Source organism: Caretta caretta, chromosome 1 (assembly GCF_965140235.1).
Source record: "Caretta caretta isolate rCarCar2 chromosome 1, rCarCar1.hap1, whole genome shotgun sequence".
In the NCBI taxonomy this organism is placed as follows: Eukaryota; Metazoa; Chordata; order Testudines; family Cheloniidae; genus Caretta; species Caretta caretta.
In genome coordinates this window covers 316,372,722-316,393,934 of record NC_134206.1, presented here as the reverse complement: position 1 = coordinate 316,393,934, position 21,213 = coordinate 316,372,722, and the positions used below count along the sequence as shown (strand labels likewise).

Below are 21,213 nucleotides of genomic sequence, written 5' to 3'. Positions count from 1 at the left end.
ATTACTCATGTTACTCATTACTCAGAGTAGTCCCACTAAATTCAAACGAGAAAATACTCCCAGCCTGTAATAAATTCTTACTCACCGAAGCAAATGACCCCACGTCTTCACAGGTAAACCATTTGTGACATAAACGAACATAATAGTCTTGGTCTTGAAGAAAGTCTGATACATTCACAGATATGGTTTTCCTCGCCCTGTCCACATTATAATCCAACTTCCCAGCTGAGATAAGAACAAAATAAACACATTAAATTATTATACATAGGTTCCTAGTTACGTTGTCAATCACTGATTTTTTGTGTTTATTCCCCCTCATATTGATACATTTGATTTCATTCAATGTATATTTAAGTCCTCACAAATATGCTCTTCTTTTATGCTACTTAATGATTTTCATGAGATTGAAGTTCAGAGCCATCCAGTGTTAGTTAAAAAAAAAATTAAACTAACAGTTATCAGGCCAAGATAGCTGTTACTGTCCCTTAACAGTGTTTCCATCTGTAAATTCTAGAACTTGAAGAATCTAGTCATGGGTTATTCCCCCTGCCTGTCTCTCCCGAAACTGATTATGGCTAGAAAATATTAAATTTAAAAAAGATGTGCAGCTTTCTCTTAGACCAAAAGCATGTTTTACTTTCTGAACAAAATCTTTTATTGCCAAGCCTCCACGGGCCAGGATAGCTGGCTGTTGGGTAAGTTAATTTCAGTCTAGCTGTGGGGTCCTCTATGGTGGTCTAACTAGGAATCTTCCCAGCCCTTGCAACTATGGTCCAAGATGCACAGAAGTCTGGGTTTTTTTAATATATATTTGCAAATATTAGCATATGAGTGGGAGCATAGTGAGCAGAGTGGTGGCACAAGTAACTTTTTCCCGATACTCAGTCTAAAAATGTCTTTGAATAACAACTCCTATGTATACTTCTTGTGGTCTTTGTCAAAGCTGCACACATCATTGAGAAAAGAAATATTTGTTGTAGCAGCATCAATCTGCTACATGGCTTGAGGGATGAGGATTTTGCACAATGGCTCAGCTCTGGCACTAGAATGTGCTTGTCTGATTTCTTGGATGATAGTACAGTCTATCAACTGAAATAGGGCTTAGATTCCTCTGTAGAACCTTTGCAGCTTGTAGTTTGGCACTAGAGCTGAAAAATTAGGCAACAATTAGGCAAAAATGCAGTTTTCACAAAATCCAAATTTTCCCATGAGAAAATTACTACAAAAAATTGTCAGGAAAATATAAATGAAATATTTTGATTTGGGTCAGTTGGACCCAAATCAGAATATTTTGTTTTGTTGAACTGACCTGAAACATTTAGTTTCAAATCAGTTCAACAAAACATTGAACTACATTTTCGTATCAGCACACTGCCTTATGAGAGTTATCTCTCTTATGGGCTGGGCTCCCCAGAAGAATTCATCTCCCATAATGCAATGCAGATTTCTCTCTGACTGAGCTGCCTGGTACATCAGAGGAGTCACAGGACTCTAGGTGCATCATGGGAGGGATAGCCAGGGAGCCTTGCCCATAGGAAAGAATGAGGCATCAGGCTCCCAAACAACGACTGCCATGAGGCAATGCGCCACTATATGCTTCTTCAGTTCAATAAACTAACACAAAACATTTCAATTTTGGGAATGTAAATAATGTTTTCTTTTGATCAAAAATATCAAAATGAAACAGTTTTGATAGTTTCAGATCAGTTTTTCAGAATTTCTGTTCTGCAAACAAAATTTATTTGTTCACAAGGACAAAAACAAATGTTGAAATGTCTGGCTTTCTGGCTGGACAGACATTCCAAATTTTGCTTAGCTATAGTTGGGGCATAGGGACTTTGTTGGTTGCATCAGGAACCAGGTATATTAGAATTTAACAAGGACATCCTACCTGCTGCTTTTAATTATTCATTGTGTTACATTGTTCAGCGTAAAGTTGGAGCTTTGGTCTTCCAATCATTTGTGTCCATTCATTCATTTAAAGAATGGTATTGATAAACTCCACATTGTCCACTATACATTCTACAAGAAGCTGACCACCTAGTGAAAATACTGCATGTCTCTGAGGGGAACATAAAACTTTTTGGTGGTGATGGAGGGCTATGGAGGTGGAAATTAATAGACACACGTCAAAGGATAAAAATTTAAAAAACAGGTCTATCCTCAATAGGGTTGTTTTTTAAGGCTATCAGCCTTGACACTGCCCCTTGAAGCCCTCTCTCTTTAAAATTACACTTTGAAGCAAATGGGTATTGTTGGCACATGTGATTTTCATTAAACTTTATTCACTGTGCACACATGATTAACTTTCCATTGCCCTTTAAGGAGCAAGCATATGCTAAACTCTTGCCCCCCTTTTTGTTGGTAATGGCATTATATGGTAAGTTCTTTGTTTACATGATCATATAGCACTTGACACAGGGTTATGCCATGTAGGAAATAGTTATTTTATAAACATGCATTAACCACGCTGAAAGTATAGAACAATTTAATATACTAACTGTAGTAGATAAATATGCAAGAGATCCCTTGTCGTGTGGATCTACCATAAGACTTTACGGGGAGTTGCGGGTGCTCATTTTTTAAAATGTGTTTCTTTCCCCTGTTGCTGTGTGAAAGACCCACACCAACAACAGGAGAAACTGACTGATTGACAATATAGAGGAAATTGTGAACCTAGCTGTATACAAAGTTCTGTCAAATGTTCAAACTGCAAAATCACCGAAAATGCTGGGTTTTCCTCTAAGCTCTTCCAGTTATAACCATCCTAAGTGTTACTTGTAAGAATAGTAGGTAGAAAAATATTCAGCATGATTTTTTAAATTGGCCATATCCCTTTAAATAGAAAGGAACCTTTCCTGTAGTCTGTACACTCCAGCAATAGTCACTATAAATTTAACTGATGTCAGTAGGAATACTCCCATGCTAGTTAAAGTCTGCAGCAGAGGTCCCTGAGTGTATACCTGGAGGCCAAACCTGTGTGTGTAAGATTTAATATTAAACAAAGTGTTAACCCCACTTTATCTACAGTTTCCAAGTCAATGTGCCCAAACCCTTACATTTGGCAGAATACCCCATGCTCTACCAATTGTATAATTTTTGTTGATAACAGTTGGAAATGCAGAAAATATTATAGATATACAGGTATAGACATAACAGGGAATGGTCCATTGGAATATTTGGCAGCTGTAAAATATTTATCCATCTTGATTGCTTGACTGTATGCAACTGTACAAGCACAATGACAATGTGATGCATGTGTTTTATGTCCAGTGACGCTCAGCTCACCAAAACAGACTGGAATATGTTTTCCCACATCATTGTTCCTGCAATCTGCAAAATATAGAACAAGAGTTTTCAGCAGTGTTGAGATAACTATATACCTATAAGAAATCTATCTGGTATTTATGGGGCTTTCATCACCATAGTCCTGAGCACCTCCTAGAAGGAAATTGCTCTAATGCACTTGAGGATCATCCCCCTGTTCTGTTTGTTGGTTTGTTTTTGAAGGCAGAACATGTATGTCCAGTACAAAAAGTCATAGAAGATAATGGCACATAGAAAGTGCTTCCTTCCTTCTCACGCACTGATCACTTCACACTAGTATTAAGGAAGTTCTCGCCAGTTTGGGCTCTCTCTCTCTCACTACAAATGTTCATGAGAACCTTAAACAAATTTGCAATCTGGGCTGTTACACCACATTTCTTTATCCATTGTTACCTGCAATTAATTTAAGACATTCCTCCCTAGTTTCCCAACATAATTTATCTTATACAAATGTTTGTGAACATTTTTCATGCTGCTTTCCTCTTAGGTTTATTGTTATGAGAAATGAAACTTCCTAGGAAGTTTGCCCAACATAAAGGTCAATTTAGACCCTGAGCCACATGCAGCTCTTCAGAAGTTAATATGCGGCTCCTTGTATAGGCACCGACTCCGGGACTGGAGCTACAGGCGCCAACTTTCCAGTGTGCCGGGGGGTGCTCACTGCTCAACCCCTGACTCTGCCACAGGACCTGCCCCCACTCCACTCCTTCCTGTCCCCTCCCCTGAGCTTACCATGCCCTTGCTCCTCCCACCCCCCAGAGCCTTCTGCATGCCACAAAAGAACTGATCAGGAGGTGTGGGGAGGAATGGGGAGGCACTGATCAGCAAGGCTGCCAGTGGGCAGGAGGTGCTGGGAGCTGATGGGGGCAGGGGGATGCTGACATATTACTGTGGCTTTTCATCAATGTACATTTGTAAATTCTGGCTCCTTCTCAGACTGAGGTTGGCCACCCCTGATTTAGACCCTGGCAGATAGGACTAATTTCTGACAGCATGTTAAGGATTGATTTAAACATGCACTTAACTAACTCTATACATCTAGACTTAACTTTTTTGGCTAAATCAATACTGGAGCAGGCTTTTGTTTTCTTTTTCCCCATACAATGCCAGGAGCAATTTTCCAGTGTATATCTTTGTTCCTTCTTCCATGTAATGTGGTATAAATGAAAAGCAGGTTTTTAGAAAGTCCAATTTGATGTTACACACTATATTTCTCATGCAATAAAAAGTGAGGTAATGTAACATGAAATTGAAATGTTTGCTAAACATCAAGGTTTTATATTTATGGTAGGGCTGTCAAGCGATTAAAAAAATTGTGATTAATTACATGATTAATTGCACTGATAGCTCATAACGGAATACCATTTATTTAAATATTTTTGAAGGTTTTCTGCATTTTGAAATATATTTATTTCAATACAGAATACAAAGCGTACAATGCTCACTTTATATTTATTTTTTATTACCAATTTGTAAAAAACAAGACATACTATTTTTCAGTTCACCTCACGCACATACTGTAGTGCAATCTCTATTGTGAAAGTTGAACTTACAAATGTAGAATTATGTACAAAAAATAACTGCATTCAAAAACAAAACAAAGTAAAACTTTAGAGCCTACAAGTCCACTCAGTCCTACTTCTTCTCCAGCCAATCACTCAGACAAACAAGTTTGTTTACATTTGCAGGAGATAATGCTGCCCACTTCTTGTTTACAATGTCACCTGAAAGTGAGAACAGATGTTTGCATGGCACTGTTGTAGCAGGCGTTGCAAGATATTTACATGCCAGATGCGCTAAAGACAGGGCTGGCCTTACCATGAGGCAGCCGCCTCAGATGCCAGACTGTGGAGGGGCGCCACTAGGACCCAGAGTGTAGAAAATTGTGTCTGCTGCTGGTGTGTATGCATTCTCTCTGCTCTAGATGCACAGAGATGGTGGAGTGCTGTGCTGGAGGAGGGCACAAGAGACATAACAGGCAGGCAGGAGAAAAGAAGAGAGAATAACAAAGCAGCAGGAGCTGCAAGGAGAGAGAGGAGGAGGAGCCTTTTATATACCTCTCTAGCACCCCCAGGAGCCTGGACTGATTAACACCAGCTTCTCAGGGAGTTCCTGTTTCCTGCTGCTTCCCTGAACCCACTTGAGGAGAACAGGCAGTCAACTGAAGTAGTAGGAGCCAGTTAGGTCCTTAAGACGCTGACATCTTCCCTCACTCAGGACCTGCCACCAGCCTGCTTATTTGTCCCCTTCAACTGAGTGTTGAGAGCCACTCTAGCTGGCACAGAACAGCTGTCATGAGTGAAAGAAGAAAATGCCCCTCTGGGGCAGCATTCAGAAAAAGAAAAAGCAAAGGAAACTTTTCTATCTAAGCAGGAAGGAGCTCTCCTGAGAGACATAGACACAAATGTTCATGGTGAGCCTTACATCCTCACTGAGGCTGGGAGTGGTGAGGAGATGACTGATCTTCCAGATAGTACAGGTGACCTGGCAGCTACTGCAGCATCCATATCTCCATCTCAGAAGGATGTAACCATGCACATTCCTGAAGAAAAGTGTAGATCAGAGAAGAGAGTGTGGTGGAGGTGCAAGAAACAGCTGCTGCTGCATTTAGTTCCTTAAGTCTAGATGATCCAGGATTGTGGACCCACTTGAGCAGTAACCTGAGGGACTTCCTTGTACAGAATGAGCCACAGCAAGTGAAAAACTTCATGTTCCCCAAAGACAATAAAATAGAAGTTTCCATCCAACACATTACTGGTGTGAAATCCCCAATGGTGACAAAGTGGAGAGGCCATGGCTTATGTACTCAAAAAACCCAGAATGCTGCATACTGTTTTTGTTGCAAACTCTTCCAGTCTAACGTTCCAGAAACATTGGGTTCTACAGGAACAAGGGACTGGAAAAAATCTGGCTAGAAATCTGGCATGCCATAAGAAGGCAGCAAAAATCACTAGAGAGCATTCCATAGGTGGAAAGAGCTTGAGATGAGACTAACATTAAAGGCCACCATAGATGATCAGCATCAAGAGAAGATTGCATCAGAGTTTCTTTACTGGCAAAATGTTTTGAAAAGGCTCATTGCCATTGTGAGAATGCTTGCTACCAAAACCTAGCACTGCGTGGCACTTCAGATCAGCTGTATGTGCCAAACAATGGAAACGTCCTTAAAATTGTGGAGCTAATGGCTGAGTTTGATGCTGTACTCCAGGAGCATCTAAGAAGAGTCACCACCCAAGAAATGTACACACACACCACTACATTGGAAAAACAATTCAAAATGAGATCATACAGTTACTGGCAACAAAAGTCAAACTGAAGATTGTGGCAGATCTGAAGTCAGCACAATATTTCTCTGTTATTCTGGACTGCACACCTGACATCAACCATACGGAACAAATTACTTTAATGGTGCATTTTGTAACAGAACCTAGTGAAAATGTCCCTGCAATGGTGACTGTCAGAGAGTATTTTCTAGAATTTATTGACATTGACGATACTACAGGAGCTGGTATGACAAATGTGCTTCTTAAAAAGCTGGAAGATACAGGAATTGCGATGGCTAACATGAGAGGTCAGGGCTATGATAACGGTGCCAAAATGAAAGGAAAGGACAGAGGATCTGAGAGTTAAACCCTCGACTTTTTTTTTGTCCCATGCAGTTCTCCTTCATTTAACTTGGTGGTCAGTGATGCAGCATCAGCTTCTAGTGATGCTGCTGAATTTTTTAATGTAATTCAAAGCATCTATGTATTCTCTGCATCAATTCATCGATGGCAAATTTTGAAGCAACAACATCTGGGAACATCCCCTCTGACACTGAAACCACTGAATGCCACACGATGGGAAAGTTGAGTGGAGGCGATAAAGCCTAACACACACCAAATTGGGAAGATAGATGATGCCATAGTTGCTATTAGGGAGGATAATGCTATAACAGGAACTGTTCCTGGGAGAACAGCGGCAGAGGGAAATGGAATCACCAGAAACATACGTAACTTCAAATTTCTATGTGGCTTAGTGTTGTGGCATGACATACTGTTTGAAATAAGTGTTGTAAGCAACAGACTCCAAGGTGTTGACCTTGATATATCTGGAGCAATGGAACAACTGGACAAAGCAAAGTTAGACCTACAGTCTTACCGGTCAGATGAGGGATTTCAAAACATTCTGAAGAGTGCACAGAAGCTATTTTTCCACCTATTCAAGAATACAAGAGGCACCAAAGAAGAAGACATTTTGATTACGAGGCACAGGATAATCCCATAAGAGACCCCAAACAACAATTCAAAGTTGAATTCTTTAACCAGGTGCTAGATTGTGCAATACAGTCAGTTGAAGGACGTTTCATGCAGCTCGAGGAACACAGCAGTATATTTGGGATGTTGTATGATATTCCAAAACTCCTCACTATACCTGAAGAAGACCTACACCAGCAATGCAGGGCACTAGAGACAGTGTTGACACATGATGACATGCGTGATATTGATGCGAGTGATTTAGGTGACGAACTGAAAGCCCTTTTGAGATACATTTCAACAGGATCAACTCCAAAGGCTGTTCTGGAATATATGTGCACAAATAAGATGACCGTCCTCTTTCCAAATGTTTTTGTTGCTCTGTGCATACTTCTAATACTTCCTGTAACAGTTGCCAGTGGAGAACGCAGCTTCTCCAAACTGAAGTTAATAAAAACACATCTACGCTCCACAATGACACAGGAGAGGCTGGTTGGCCTTGCAACCATCTCAATAGGCATGAGCTGGCCCAGACTGTGGACCTTCTGGAAGCAGTTCAAATCTTTGCAACCAAGAAGGCACAGAAAGCACCACTTCGATTATTAAAACAGATAAAAATGCCAGTGTTTGCTATACAGACAAGAAAAGTTACATTTGCTGTTCAGGCGTTTGAAAGTTAAGTGTTACTTAAAAGTTTTGAACAAGGCATTTTAAGTTGTTAGTTCTCCTTTATTGGGGTAGGTAGCAGAGCAGTACCATTGTTGGATCATATTAAAGAAGTTCTGTATTAAAATCACAAATGAGTTTGATTCCCCAGAGTTTAAATTCCAGGGTATTACTAATTAAGAGGTCTCTTGGTTTTTGGTACTGTTTCTCTCCCTCTATGTGTGAAACTTGCAAGCTGCTGATTGCGTTAGTACATTCTAGGACAGAGTCTGTTCTCAGAGCAATTCACAGAGAGAGAGAGACTCAAAGCAATACTCTGTAACAACAGAAACAGCACCCAGAGACTTCCCACCCTTTTGTTGTATTAACAATTGTGATTAAAATAGAGATAGAGGATGAATGTGGATGGATGCTTGGTGTGGATAATAACTGAATGATCAGGGAGGTGCCAGCCTAAGAATCCCGTGTCCATCGGCTGAAGAAGGCATCAAGTGGAAATAACCAGAGGACCCCCAAACCCGGGAGGGCAGACTGGAATCCACCCAACAGCCTCAAGAATGGGAGCACCAAAGAACAAGATAACATCTAGCAGCACGGAGCCGTCAGGAATGTGCTATCTGCTGACTGATTCAGCAACAGCATGATCAAGCAATTCCCACAGACTGGCATAGGAAGAAATTCCTATAAAAATAGACTCTAGAAAGTGAGAACTTTGGGGGGTCTGATTCTGCAAACCAACTTCCAGGAGCATCAGATGAGCATCTGACAAGGCCCTGCTCCCTCCTCATGTCCAGGCCACCTGGGCAGTGGCTTGGCATGAGCAACTCTAAGGCTGGTAACTATGATAACAACCTTGCAGAACCTGTGTGTGTGTGTGTGAATGAATGTGTGAATAAATATGAAATTGAATGGAATGTTATAGCTATAACTAACTGCTTACTATGATTCTTTCTGTATTCACAATAAATGTGGTATTTTGCCTTTTCCCCTTTAATAAGATCCTGCTGGTTTTTAATTTATTGGCATAACACCATGAGAGCAGTAGAACAGGAAGAAGGCAGAACTGAGACCTTTCAAAGTTTTGGCCCAAGCAAGGGGTCATGGGGGCATCATTTGAGCTCCCTGCCTCAGGTGCCAAAAATGTTGTGGGCCGGCCCTGACTAAAGATTCAGATGTCCCTTCGTCATTCCAGAGGACATGCATCCATGCTGAAGATGGGTTCTGCTTGATAATAATCCGAAGCAGTGCAGACCGACACATGTTCACTTTCATCATCTGAGTCAGATGCCACCAGCAAAAGGTTGATTTTCTTTTTTGATGGTTCAGGTTCTGTAGTTTCCGCATGAGAATGTTGCTCTTTTAAGACTTCTGATAGCATGCGCCACACCTAGTCCCTTTCAAATTTCGGAAGGCACTTCAGATTCTTAAACCTTGGGTCAAGTGCTGTAGCTATCTTTAGAAATCGCACATTGGTACCTTCTTTGCGTTTTGTCAAATCTGCAGTGAAAGTGTTCTTAAACCGATCAGCATGTGCTCGGTCATCATCCGAGACTGCTCTAATAAGAATGGCAGAATGCGGGTAAAACACAGAGCAGGAGACATATTATTCTCCCCCAAGGAGTTCAGTCAAAATTTAATTAACGCATTTTTTTCTAATGAGCATCATCAACATGAAAACATGTCCCCTGGAATGGTAGCCAAAGCTTGAAGAGGTATGCGAATGTTTAGCATATCTGGCACGTAAACACCTTGCACTGCCGCTACAAAAGTGCCATGTGAACGCCTGTTCTCACTTTCAGGTGACATTATAAATAAGAAGCCGGCAGCATTATCTCCCGTGTCAATGTAAACAAACTTGTTTGTCTTAGCAATTGGCAGAATAACAGGATTTGTAGGCTCTAAAGTTTTGTATTGTTTTGTTTTTGAGTGCCGTTATGTAACAAAAAAAAATCTACATTTGTAAATTGCACTTTCACAATAAAGAGATTGCATTATGGTACTTGTATGAGGTGGCATGAAAAATACTATTTCTTTTGTTTATCATTTTTACAGTGCAAATATTTGAAATTAAAATATAAAGTGAGCACTGTACACTTTGTATTCTGTGTTGTAATTTAAATCAATATATTTGAGAATGTAGAAAAACTTCCAAAAATAGTTAATAAATTTCGATTGGTATTTTATCGTTTAAGAGTGCGATTAAAACTGCGATTAATCGAGATTAGTTTTTTTTAATTGCGATTAATTTTTTTTTAAGTCAATTGCATGAGTTAACTGCCATTAATCAACAGCGCTAATTTATGGCAACACGTAACAGGATATAATAAAAATCTGTGAAATGTCATTTAACCAGTTTTATAGACAAGTGTCATGCACTGTGCTTTAAATAGTTTAGAACTGTTATCATCAACCTGTATACAAAGAAACAAGTAGTAGATCAGAACACTAATTGAAAACAAAAAGCTTCCCTAGAAAGCCCTGTGCATTTTTTCTGAATTTCTACGTACAATCTCCCAAAAGGGCTTATTCTAATCTTTGAATATATTTGTTCGAAACTGTTTACATCTAATGTAAAAAATTACTCTTTGAGCCAAACTTTCAAAAGGTACCAGAGTCCCAGGTCAAGGTGCAGAGCAGTTGTGTAACAGCCCCCTCAGGACTGAACTTGAAATAGGGTAACTGCAAATTCAAAAACAAGGAGTCCAGTGGCACCCTAAAGACAAACAGATTTACTTGGGCATAAGCTTTCATGGGTAAAAACCACTTCTTCAGCATCTGTTGTGGCTGCAGACTAACATGGCTACCCCCTGACACTTGCACATTCAAAGACAATTTAACTAGCACAATTGCATTTCTTGCAGATACATTTGTGGTTGCAGTTTCGCAAACACACTTGTGTGTGAACCTTGAGACTCCATTTTGCGCACACCTAACAAAATCATTAAAATAACGGCCGAACGGATCCTCAGCTGTTGTAAATCATCCCAGGCACACTGACTCAGATGAGACTAGGCTGACTTATACCAGCAGAAGGTCTGGCCTTAGTCATTGTTATTTTTCTGATACATCACTTTAAAGATCGTTTCCTACCTTCAACATAGTACTGCTGACTCAACTGGACTTCACAGTAATTTGGTATTGTTTTCATGGTCACATAGATGTGTTGTGCTACATTGACTTCAAAGCAATTAAACTGCACATGCACCTGTTTAAAACATGTATTTAAAATCAAGTTTTTCCATAACTTCCAGAACACAAGGTACATGACATCACAGGTCTAAGCAATGAGTCACTTTTGCTCAAACGGGCTTCTGTTTACAACACCACTATACATTCTTAGAGATCATATGATTGTTTGTTTGTTTGTTTGTTTTTACATTCTTCTCAGACATTTTCAGAAGGGATTTCCAAGAGTTTCTGAATTTCTGATCCAAACTCAGCTAGATTTTGACATTGGATACATAGATCTGGTACAAGTCATTGCTGGCAGAACAAATTCCAATGTGAAATCTGACCTTTTCCCAAAGGATTCCCAAAGATGAGGTCTCTAAAAGGTCATCAGTTGTTTCTCAGATTTCAGAGTCTCTTACATGTGTATTAGAGGTAATAATTTACAATAATTACATTAATTTCATCCAGGAATTATTCATTTTCAGTCTGTGGCATGGAATTGAGGGAAGTAAGGATCAACTGAGGTCACCAGTTCTGTTTACTGGATGTAAGCCAAGACAAGCTGCTGGGAAGTGCACATGAAATTTACCTCAATTTCAATGTTACAGGCAGTTCATGGCCAACTGAATGCTGCACTAGGGTACATTTGATCACAGGATAATATTACAGCGATAGAGGCAAAACACTAACCTGATCAAAGAGACCTCATTTCACCCATCATGAGGCAATATGGTCCTTTCATAACATATACACAAGCACAAAAAACAACATGCTTGAGATATTAATAAAAAGCTATAATCTATCAGTCATTAAAATAAAAAAAAACATCTTGTTTTCCCACATACTAGGTCAGATTTTTCAAAGACACTAATTCTGGATTTAGTCTGCCCCTGCGATATATTTTGCAGTTAAAATTACCACCACCTGACCACCTAAGGTAAGTAGTGAATACACACATACTTAGCTGTCTAAATGACGTGGTCCATAAGCAAGTGCAGGTTCAAAACAGCACACACAGGCACAAAATGAAAGGTCATGTTGAGGCTGGTTTGAAAACTAGGCTCTATAAAGCACACTAGCTCTTGCAAAAGGACAAATGAAGCAAGTATTAAAGGTGGTAAAGAAGGAAGTCTGTAATCGGCGAGACTCACCCCTGTGGCACCTCCTCTCGGTCATCCTGGGAATTAGCTCTTTTGACCTGGAGCACCCTCTGCAGGCTGGTGCCTCGCTGCCGCTGGCCCCCTTGTGTCCCTCCTGGACCCGGTGCCCCTTGTCCTTGGGCCCTGCCACCGGTAGTACACCCGCTTTCTGGGTCTCCCCACCCACCCACTATCCCCACCTCACCTCAGTGGCTACTGCCAGTCACCATCTAGCCCCCTTTCACTGGAGCCAACTGCAGTCTGTATAAGCCAATCATCCCAGGCAAGGGGGGGGTTGGACCGACTCCCTCTGCCTACCCTGGGCTGCGCCCTTGCACCTTTCTGGCCTTTGACAAGGCCGCAGCCTGGGGCTTTTCCGGGCGGGAGCTCCCCAGCCCTATTCCTCAGCCCTGCTCCCCTCAGGTACTCTGTTCAGCTTCCCAGCAGCCAGGCCCTTCTCCCTCTAGAGAGAGACTGTCTGTTCCTGGCCCACTGCCCTCTTCTAAGAACCAGCTGGGCCCTGATTGGGGCATGGCCACAGCTGAGGCTGCTTCTCCATTCAGCCTTCCCCAGCCACAGTCCTCCCTTAGGGCTGCTTTTAAGCCCTCCGGGCAGAAGCGGAGTGACCACCCCACTACAGAGTCTATATGTCATAAAGAAGTGATGCAATTTGAGTTATATTCTCCTATCAGCAGGTTTTCAGGTAACATAATAGAAGTATAATCATCACGTACACACTTTGGCAAAGTCAGTGGTGGGATGAAGAAAAGAGAGGCATTAAATGTATTCTTGTTTTTTTTCCTCCAAAGGCTCACAATATTTTTATGCTAAGCAAATCAAAAAGAGGGAACCTACCTTCCTTCCACCAAGCTTGTTGCTTGTTTTTCTAGAAAATCTCACATTCACACACTGAGACTGCTGCGTGTCCACTGACAGAGAACAGATTTCGAGACCACGAATATTTTCTGAAATTAATTTTAAATATGTTTTAAAAGGATGATCCTCCAACATCTTAACAAAACATAAACTAAACTACAAAACTTGCAGTGCATTCATAGGTTTCCTTCCATGTGCAAGATACAGAGATTTTTCTGAATGTCAAAATAAGGTCATACATATATATGTTCTTATTTTCATAGGGTATAACTATTGCTAGAGATTAAAGCATTGATCCTGCAAACCCTTATGCACATGCTTAACTTTAAGCAGATGAGTAGTCCCATTAACTTTGTTAATCACAAGATTTTGCAGGAGTGGTACCTAAATAAATGCATTAATAAAAGAGGAGGGATATTAGATTAACAATACCTCAAAAATAGCTATGATACTGAACTCCTTTTTTATACATGCTTCACTAAGAAAAATAAAGAAAATACATCTCAGCAACTAGGACCTGTGGAAAAACTTATATTTATGAATCTGCCAGACTTGACAATATACAGCCTGGAATATTAAGAGAATTAGCATATTAATATGTCATTGACAATTATTTTGTCATAAAATAGGGCAGTATTGTCTTGAAGGACTGGAGAAAGTAAATTTACTTCAAAAAAGTAAAGAAGAGTGATCCTGGCAATTACTATCCCATCAGTTTAACTCCCTCCCTAGCACAAAAAAACCTGGAACACAGAATTCAAATCCAAGGTCTTGACTCTGGAAAGTCACAGAGGTGCTTAAAGTTACGCACTTGACTTTAATCAGGCTACTCACAGTTTGCAAAGTTAAGCATGTGAATAAGCCTTTGTTAGGTCAGGTTTCATATTTGGATCTGAATGCACACCACTCCAAAGGTCAGAGGGCTTGGACCCAATGTTCTGGTTGGAATGCATCTTTATCCATGGGGAAATAAAGGAGCAAGTCATGAGAGAAAAAAAAATAATGAAATAGCTAGAAGGTCAGAGAATTGTCCACATAAAGAAGCAAGGTCTTACAAAGAATAGCTCATGCCAAAAAGCTTGATTACTCTTATTTTATTTTTAGACAGAATTACAACTCCAGTGTGGGTGGACTGTTGGGCCATCATGAAGTCAATAGAGTGTCAGACAGGCACAAAGATATACCTATAGAAAGGCAGCCATAGGTTCAAGACTTTAGTGGAAGAATCATAGAATATCAGGGTTGGAAGGGACCTCAGGAGGTCATCTAGTCCAACCCCCTGCTCAAAGCAGGACTAATCCCCAATTTTTGCCCCAAATCCCTAAATGGCCCCTTCAAGGATTGAACTCACAACCCTGGGTTTAGCAGGCCAATGATTATTGTAATATACTTGGGGTGCAATCCTTGTTCCACTGAAGTCAATGGCAAAATTCCCGTTGACTTCCATAGGGCCAGGATTTCACTTCTGGATTTTAGTAAAGCAGTAGATACGCTGTTCCATAAAATCTTACTGATATAGTTAATTCAACTCATCTTGGATATGAACACTGCAATACGGAACAAAATCTGGCTGAAGGACCATAAACAAACAGCAAAACAAACCCCAAAATGGTTTAGTAACAAATCTGCTGGCCTACCATCAAGAGTCAGTGTCGCTTTGATGCTTAAGTGAAGAGAGCATTGGCTTCCCTGTACACACTTCATCACAGTTGAGAGCTTCATGCTTTTCAATACAGTAGAAGATAAAGAGGCAGGAGCATCACGGCAGAAACTGTTAAAAATACCAGCTGTGAATGTCAAAAATACATATAGATATATATAAATCCAGCTGGCCATATGGCATTTTAAAGAAGATCACAAACATGGCCAAAAAAATCCAAAGGTGAAATCCTGGGCCTACTGAAGTCAATGGGAAATTTTGCGGTGACTTCAATGGAGCCTGGATTTCACCCCAATGCTTCTATGAGAAGAATCATGAGTAAAACAGAAGATCAAAGGCCTGAATAGCAAATCATTTGAATTGGTTGTACATTTGGGTGGTGTCGCAGCTTCGGAAGGAAATATCCACCAGTCACAGTTCAGGGACAAATTGCCCAGCTCAAGAGAAGAAAAGGAGGTTCCTACCCACAGTTGCAGTCGCCGAACATGACTGCACTGTCAGTGCTTTTAGGCTTTCTCACAACAATTAAGTGCATTGTTTTGTGATCAGAGGCACTCTTGGGTTTAGTATTTAATTCCATGAGGGCTAGGGGACCGTCTGGGTGGCTAATAAATGTCATTTTTACACAGGGGGGCACCGTTGCTTCCCTATTCATGGGCAAACATTTCATACCTATAGGATTTTCTTTGCCCTTCGGCCCACGAAGCTCACAATCAGTGATAAGTGTGGGGCATATTTATCATGGCTGAGGTTTTGTTCGTGATGTAGATAGTGGTTCATTTCTACATCCAAAACATATTGACTATTTCTTCCTTTATTTTCCTTCTCAGAGTTGTGCATCTCCTACACGTCACTGCTTGGGTCTCCATGCCAATCCTATGTGAGACTATTGTGGAAAGCAAAGAGGGGTTGAGTGGTGGTCGTGTGGCCCCAAAATCCCATGCAACTTGCTGGGCTTCAGCAGCTCTTTGCCACCTCTTCAACTCCCCTAGCCCCCACCACATAGAGCATGATTATTCAGGATTTGTGCAGGCAGAGTTGGTTTCACCCCTCATGTATTTGTTATGCTTTTCTGTCTAAAAGATGTTGTCTTGCAATCATGGGTGAAGAATATCTGATTAATCGGGCTTTGGTATAGATCTGTAATTACATGGGTAGTGTTCTGAAGTGAGGAATTTTAACACATACCCACCTAGAGGTTGTTTGAATGAGTTGCTGGGCTGCATTTGCTGAAATCTCCATTGCAATACATTGGCTTTGCCACATACAGTACAGCACCACTTCATTTTAGCTGTGTTAGTACATAGCAATGCAATGATTACTAATATTAATCATTTCTGCAGAACTACAGGAGTGCATGGCACTGGCCATACAAATAAAAGACAAGGTGCCTGCCCCAAACAGTTTACAATCTAAGGGCTAAAATGTGTCCTTTGGGTATGTGGCCAAGAATAGCTTCCACACATGGATGTCTGTTTGCTCACATGGAAGGTGAATAAGCCATATCCACAACACTAACCCTACAGAGGGAGGTGAGGGGTGAAGGGAGAAAGACATGGGCACATCATCTTCCCACCAATGATGCAGAGAATCACTGATATATTAATACTCAGAGGCATTATCATCTCCTGAGCACAGTCCCCACTAATCTGTGGGGTTCTCACTTTAAGAGGGAGTTTCAGCAGCTGCTGTTGGCAGGTGAACCCCATCATAATAGATCCACAAGAGGCCAAACTGACACCTGATGCAAATGTGTGCATCTCTGTTGATTTCAGTGGAGTACCCCCCACTTACATTGAGTCTGAATTTGACCCCAAACAGAAGAGAGCTATATATCAAATGCAACCACAATACATAAACATTATGGCCCTGATTCTCTACTCCTTTACTCTGATTTTATGCACTTGGAACTCCACTGAACTCAATGGAGATACACTAACGTAAAACCAGTGGAAAAGAGTGGAAAATCAGGCCCTTTTACCCTAGTTCATACAATTTCAGAGCTACCTAGTATTTAACAATATGAATCCTAGATAGCATTCAGCTTTAGTTGCAGCTCTTCAATTAGAAAAAATTGCTGCAAAATCCCGAGATCTTTTCTTGAACAGCATTGTCTGACATGTGATGGTTCATATTCTGTCACGGCAGCCCAGAGTAACCAGGCTGCACTGTTTTCATATGAGCAAATTATTAAACAATGAGTCAAATAATTAATTTTTAGGCACGTGGAGGATAATAGGGTTATAAGTAAGGCTACAGTATTCTCATGGAGGTCGCGGAAGTCATGGAATCCATGACTTCCAAAGACCCCTGTGACTTCAGCCCTGGTGGCTGGGAGCTACAGGGTCCCGCTGCCTCCCGCAGCAGCAGGGAGCTGTGAGGTACCCCCGCTGCCTGAGGCAACAGGCCCCCAAGCTCTCAGACACCATGGGCTGTGGGGGTACCCTGCAGCTCCGAGCAGCGGCAGGCAGGGGGGGTACCCTGCAGCTCCTAGCTGCTGCCAGAGAAAAGGGGATCCCTGCAGGTCCCCACCAGTAGCGATGGCAGGGGGACCCCCACAGGTTCCAGGCCACCGCCACGGGGCAGGAGGACACTGGAAGCTCCCCACCACTGCCGCAGGGCAGGGGGCCCCTGCCACTTCCCACAGCACCCCACTGCTATGGTGGGGCAGGGGGATCCCCGCAGCTCCCCAGACACGCCATGGGGCAGGGGGATCCTGGAAGCTCCCCGCAGCTGTGGCAGGACAGGGTGACCTCCACAGCTCTCCACTGCCATAGCAGGGCTGAGGGACCCCGCAGCTCCCACCATGGTGACAGGAGGGGGACACTGGCAGCTCCTCGCTGCAGCTGTGGGGTAGGGAAACCCTCACAGCTCCCTGCTGCCATGGCAAGGCAAGGGGAGTCCCGCAGGTCTCCGCTGCTGCAGTGGGGCAGGGGGAAACCCACAGCTCCCTGCTGCCATGGTAGGGCATGGGGAACCCTCCACGACCTGTCCGTGGCTTTTACTAAAAATATCCAAGATGAAATCTTAGCCTTAGTTGTAAGAAATAGTCACCATGGATTTGTCAAGAACAAATCATGCCAAACCAACTTCATTTCCTTCTTTGATACGATTACTGACCTAGTGTATAGGGGGAAAGCAGTAGATGTGATATTCCTTGATTTTAGTAAGGCTTTTGACATGGTTCTGCAAGACATTCTCATAAGCAAACTAGGGAAATGTGCTCTAGATTAATTTATTAAAAGGTGGATGCACAACTGATTGAAAGACTATACTCAAAGAGTAGTTTTCAATGGTTTGCTGTCAAATTGAGAGGGCAATAGTGGAACTAGTGGGGTTCCGCAGGGGTCAGTCCTGAGTCCGGTACTAGTCAATATTTTCATTAATGACTTGGATAATGGAGTAGAGTGTTTGCTTACAAAATCTGCAGATGACACCAAGCTGGGAGGGATTGCAAGCATTCAAAATGATCTTGATAAATTGTAGAATTAGTTTGAATTCAACAAGAAGAAATTCAATAAAGAAAAGTGCAAATTACTTCACTGAGGAAGGAAAAATCAAATGCACAACTACAAAACGGGGAATAACTGTCTAGGTGGTAGTACTGCTGAAAAGGATTTGGGGGTTATAGTGGACCACAAACAATGAGTCCTCAATGTGATGCAGCTGCAAAAAAGGCTAATATGATTCCAGGGCATATTAACAGGAGTATTCTATGTAAGACACAGAAGGCAATTGTCCCACTCTAAGTGGCACTGGTGAGGCCCCAGCTGGAGTATTGTGTCCAGTTCTGGGCACCACAGTTTAGGAAAGATGTGGACAAATTGGAAAGAGCCCAGAGGAGAGCAACAAAAATTATAAAAGGTTTAGAAAACCTCAGCTATGAGGAAATGTTGAAAAAAACTGGACATATTTAGTCTTGAAAAAAGAAGACTGAGGGAAAACCTGAAAGTCTCCCAATATGTTAAAGGCTTTTATAAAGAGGATGGTGATCAATTGTTCTCCATATCCACTGAAAGTAGGACAAGAAGTAAAGGGAGATTTAGGTTAGATATTAGGAAAAACTTTCTAACTATAAGGGTAGTTAAGCTCTGGAACAGGCTTCCAAGGAAGGTTGTGGAGTCCCCGTCTTTGGAAGTGTTTAAAAAACAAGTTGGACAAACACTTATCAAGGATGGACTAGGTTTACTTGGTCCTGCTACAGAGCAGCGGACTGGACTTGATGACATCTCAAAGACCCTTCCATCCCTACATTTCTATGATTCTATGAATATAAATGGCAACCAGAAGCAATAACATCTGCATTAAGTCTCCAGGAAATGCTACATGCTTGTTGTACAATATTGCTTTTTCTCATATTTGATTATAGTTAATTTTAGGGAAGATCTATGCATAGTCTATTAAATGGAACAAACACAGAAGAATCTTTATCTTGAAAATTCATATATCTTACAAATATTCCGTTTGGGTGGATTCAACAATATCTCCTTCTGAGTTTCAGTTGGCATTGTTATCACCTTAATTTAATTTGGCCTTTTGCTATATCATCTTGGGGTTTGATATTATTGGATCCCAGAATTTAGATCCCGGGGTTAAAGGCCTATTCCGCAGCTGCATGGGAGAATTTCAGGCAATGCATAGCTGATATGCATTCTTCCCTTTGGCTCAGCATTTGACAATTGCCCAAGAGTGGTTCTAGGGATCAATATTGCGGAAGATGTTCCTTCAGATCAGATCTAAAACTAAGATCTTGACCATTAGTAGTCACTAAAGAGTCATATTTTATGGCTATAAGGGTGATAACTGTAGTGTAGAGGCCAAAATCCAACTTTATTTTACTCTCAGATCCCACTCCATCACAGCTGTCCCTAATAATGGCTATTACATTCAACCCAAGAAGTGGTAGGAAAAGCAAAGTACTGCGTAAAAGTGAAGTGATCCCTTCACATTAGTTTTTTTCAGTTCTATAAAACTGTTTGTAAACAAATAAATAATAATTTTAAATACCTCATAGCATGGATTTTGCATGACTACATATATTTTGTTTCAGAACAAATGGTCAGTAGAGGGAAGAGATGACAGAAGAAAAGAAGAATTCCCTCCTGTAAATGTTCTCAGACACTCCTGAAATCAGAACTATGAGACTGACAGTATCTGCCCTATTTATTTCTGACTAATTCTTCAACATCATAAGTGCTATCTTTATCACCTTTGTTATTTTTCCCCCTCATTAGACAGTTACCTTTAGAAAGTACACACACTTCTTTACATTCCTGATTAGTAATTGAACCTACACTAAAGGACAGCTGTAAGATACACTTTTCTCCACAGTGCAGGTGCAACCTACATTTGGCCTGAACATGAAATATAACTATAATTATGGTTATAATCCCTCTATCCTAGTGTTTTGTTAATAGAAATATTGCTAATTATGGACACCCGTAATTTGGTGGTCTGTCAGACATCTGCAAGGGCTTGCTTTTCAGCATGAACACAATTTCCATGTGGTTTTGCCACCAGTCCAGCCACAGCTGATTCTTTGTTATATGATGCAGCAAGCAAAAAAGAAATGTATGATATCTGGTAGCTTGGAACAACTCAACCCTTTCCAAGTTGGACTGAAGAAACTATGGTTGTGAGGTGAATAAGGAATGGACATATATTATTTCAATCATTTGAAGCCTGGGGCAAGAAGCTCAAATTAGACAATAACCTTAATCAGAGGACATACAAGGTAAATGAATCACAGATACAATCTAGATTCAGATTAGATTCAGATACATCCTAGCATAGTTCTAATTATTTTTAACCTGAAATGTCACCCTTATAAGTGTTTTAAAGTATTGAGTATACTTGCAGTATATCTCCAAATATATCTAAAGGTATACTAAAACTGCTTCACAGGAATATGAACCCATAAAGCCATTTTGCATAGCACTTGTAAATTTACCCCAACATCTTCTGGATCAATTTATTATGATGATTCAACACACTTCCAAATCAACTTGTTATACTCCCACATGAAGACAACTGAAGTTCAACTTGTGGTTAATGAATAGCAAAACATACTTGCTACATACATCAGTTCTGAAGTTAACTAGATTTTCAAGTTGACAAAGTCCGTTTAAAATAGATATCA

At 41.0% G+C, this 21,213-nt stretch overlaps 1 protein-coding gene across 4 annotated transcripts in view; it reads right to left on the bottom strand.

Moving 5' to 3' along the window:
* The window catches only part of IL17REL (interleukin 17 receptor E like), an 83,878-nt gene that overhangs the window by 22,971 nt on the left and 39,694 nt on the right, over window positions 1-21,213 (bottom strand). For 2 of the 4 annotated variants that reach the window (XM_048836830.2, XM_048836831.2), the window contains exons 3-7: window positions 15,052-15,201; window positions 13,394-13,503; window positions 11,319-11,433; window positions 3,289-3,333; window positions 86-225 (exon numbers count right to left, since the gene is read on the bottom strand). In XM_048836830.2, the coding sequence (XP_048692787.1) occupies window positions 86-225; window positions 3,289-3,333; window positions 11,319-11,433; window positions 13,394-13,503; window positions 15,052-15,201 (560 nt within the window). The remainder of the gene's footprint in view (window positions 1-85; window positions 226-3,288; window positions 3,334-11,318; window positions 11,434-13,393; window positions 13,504-15,051; window positions 15,202-21,213) is intronic. The other 2 variants (XM_048836835.2, XM_048836834.2) reach the window with 2 other exon arrangements.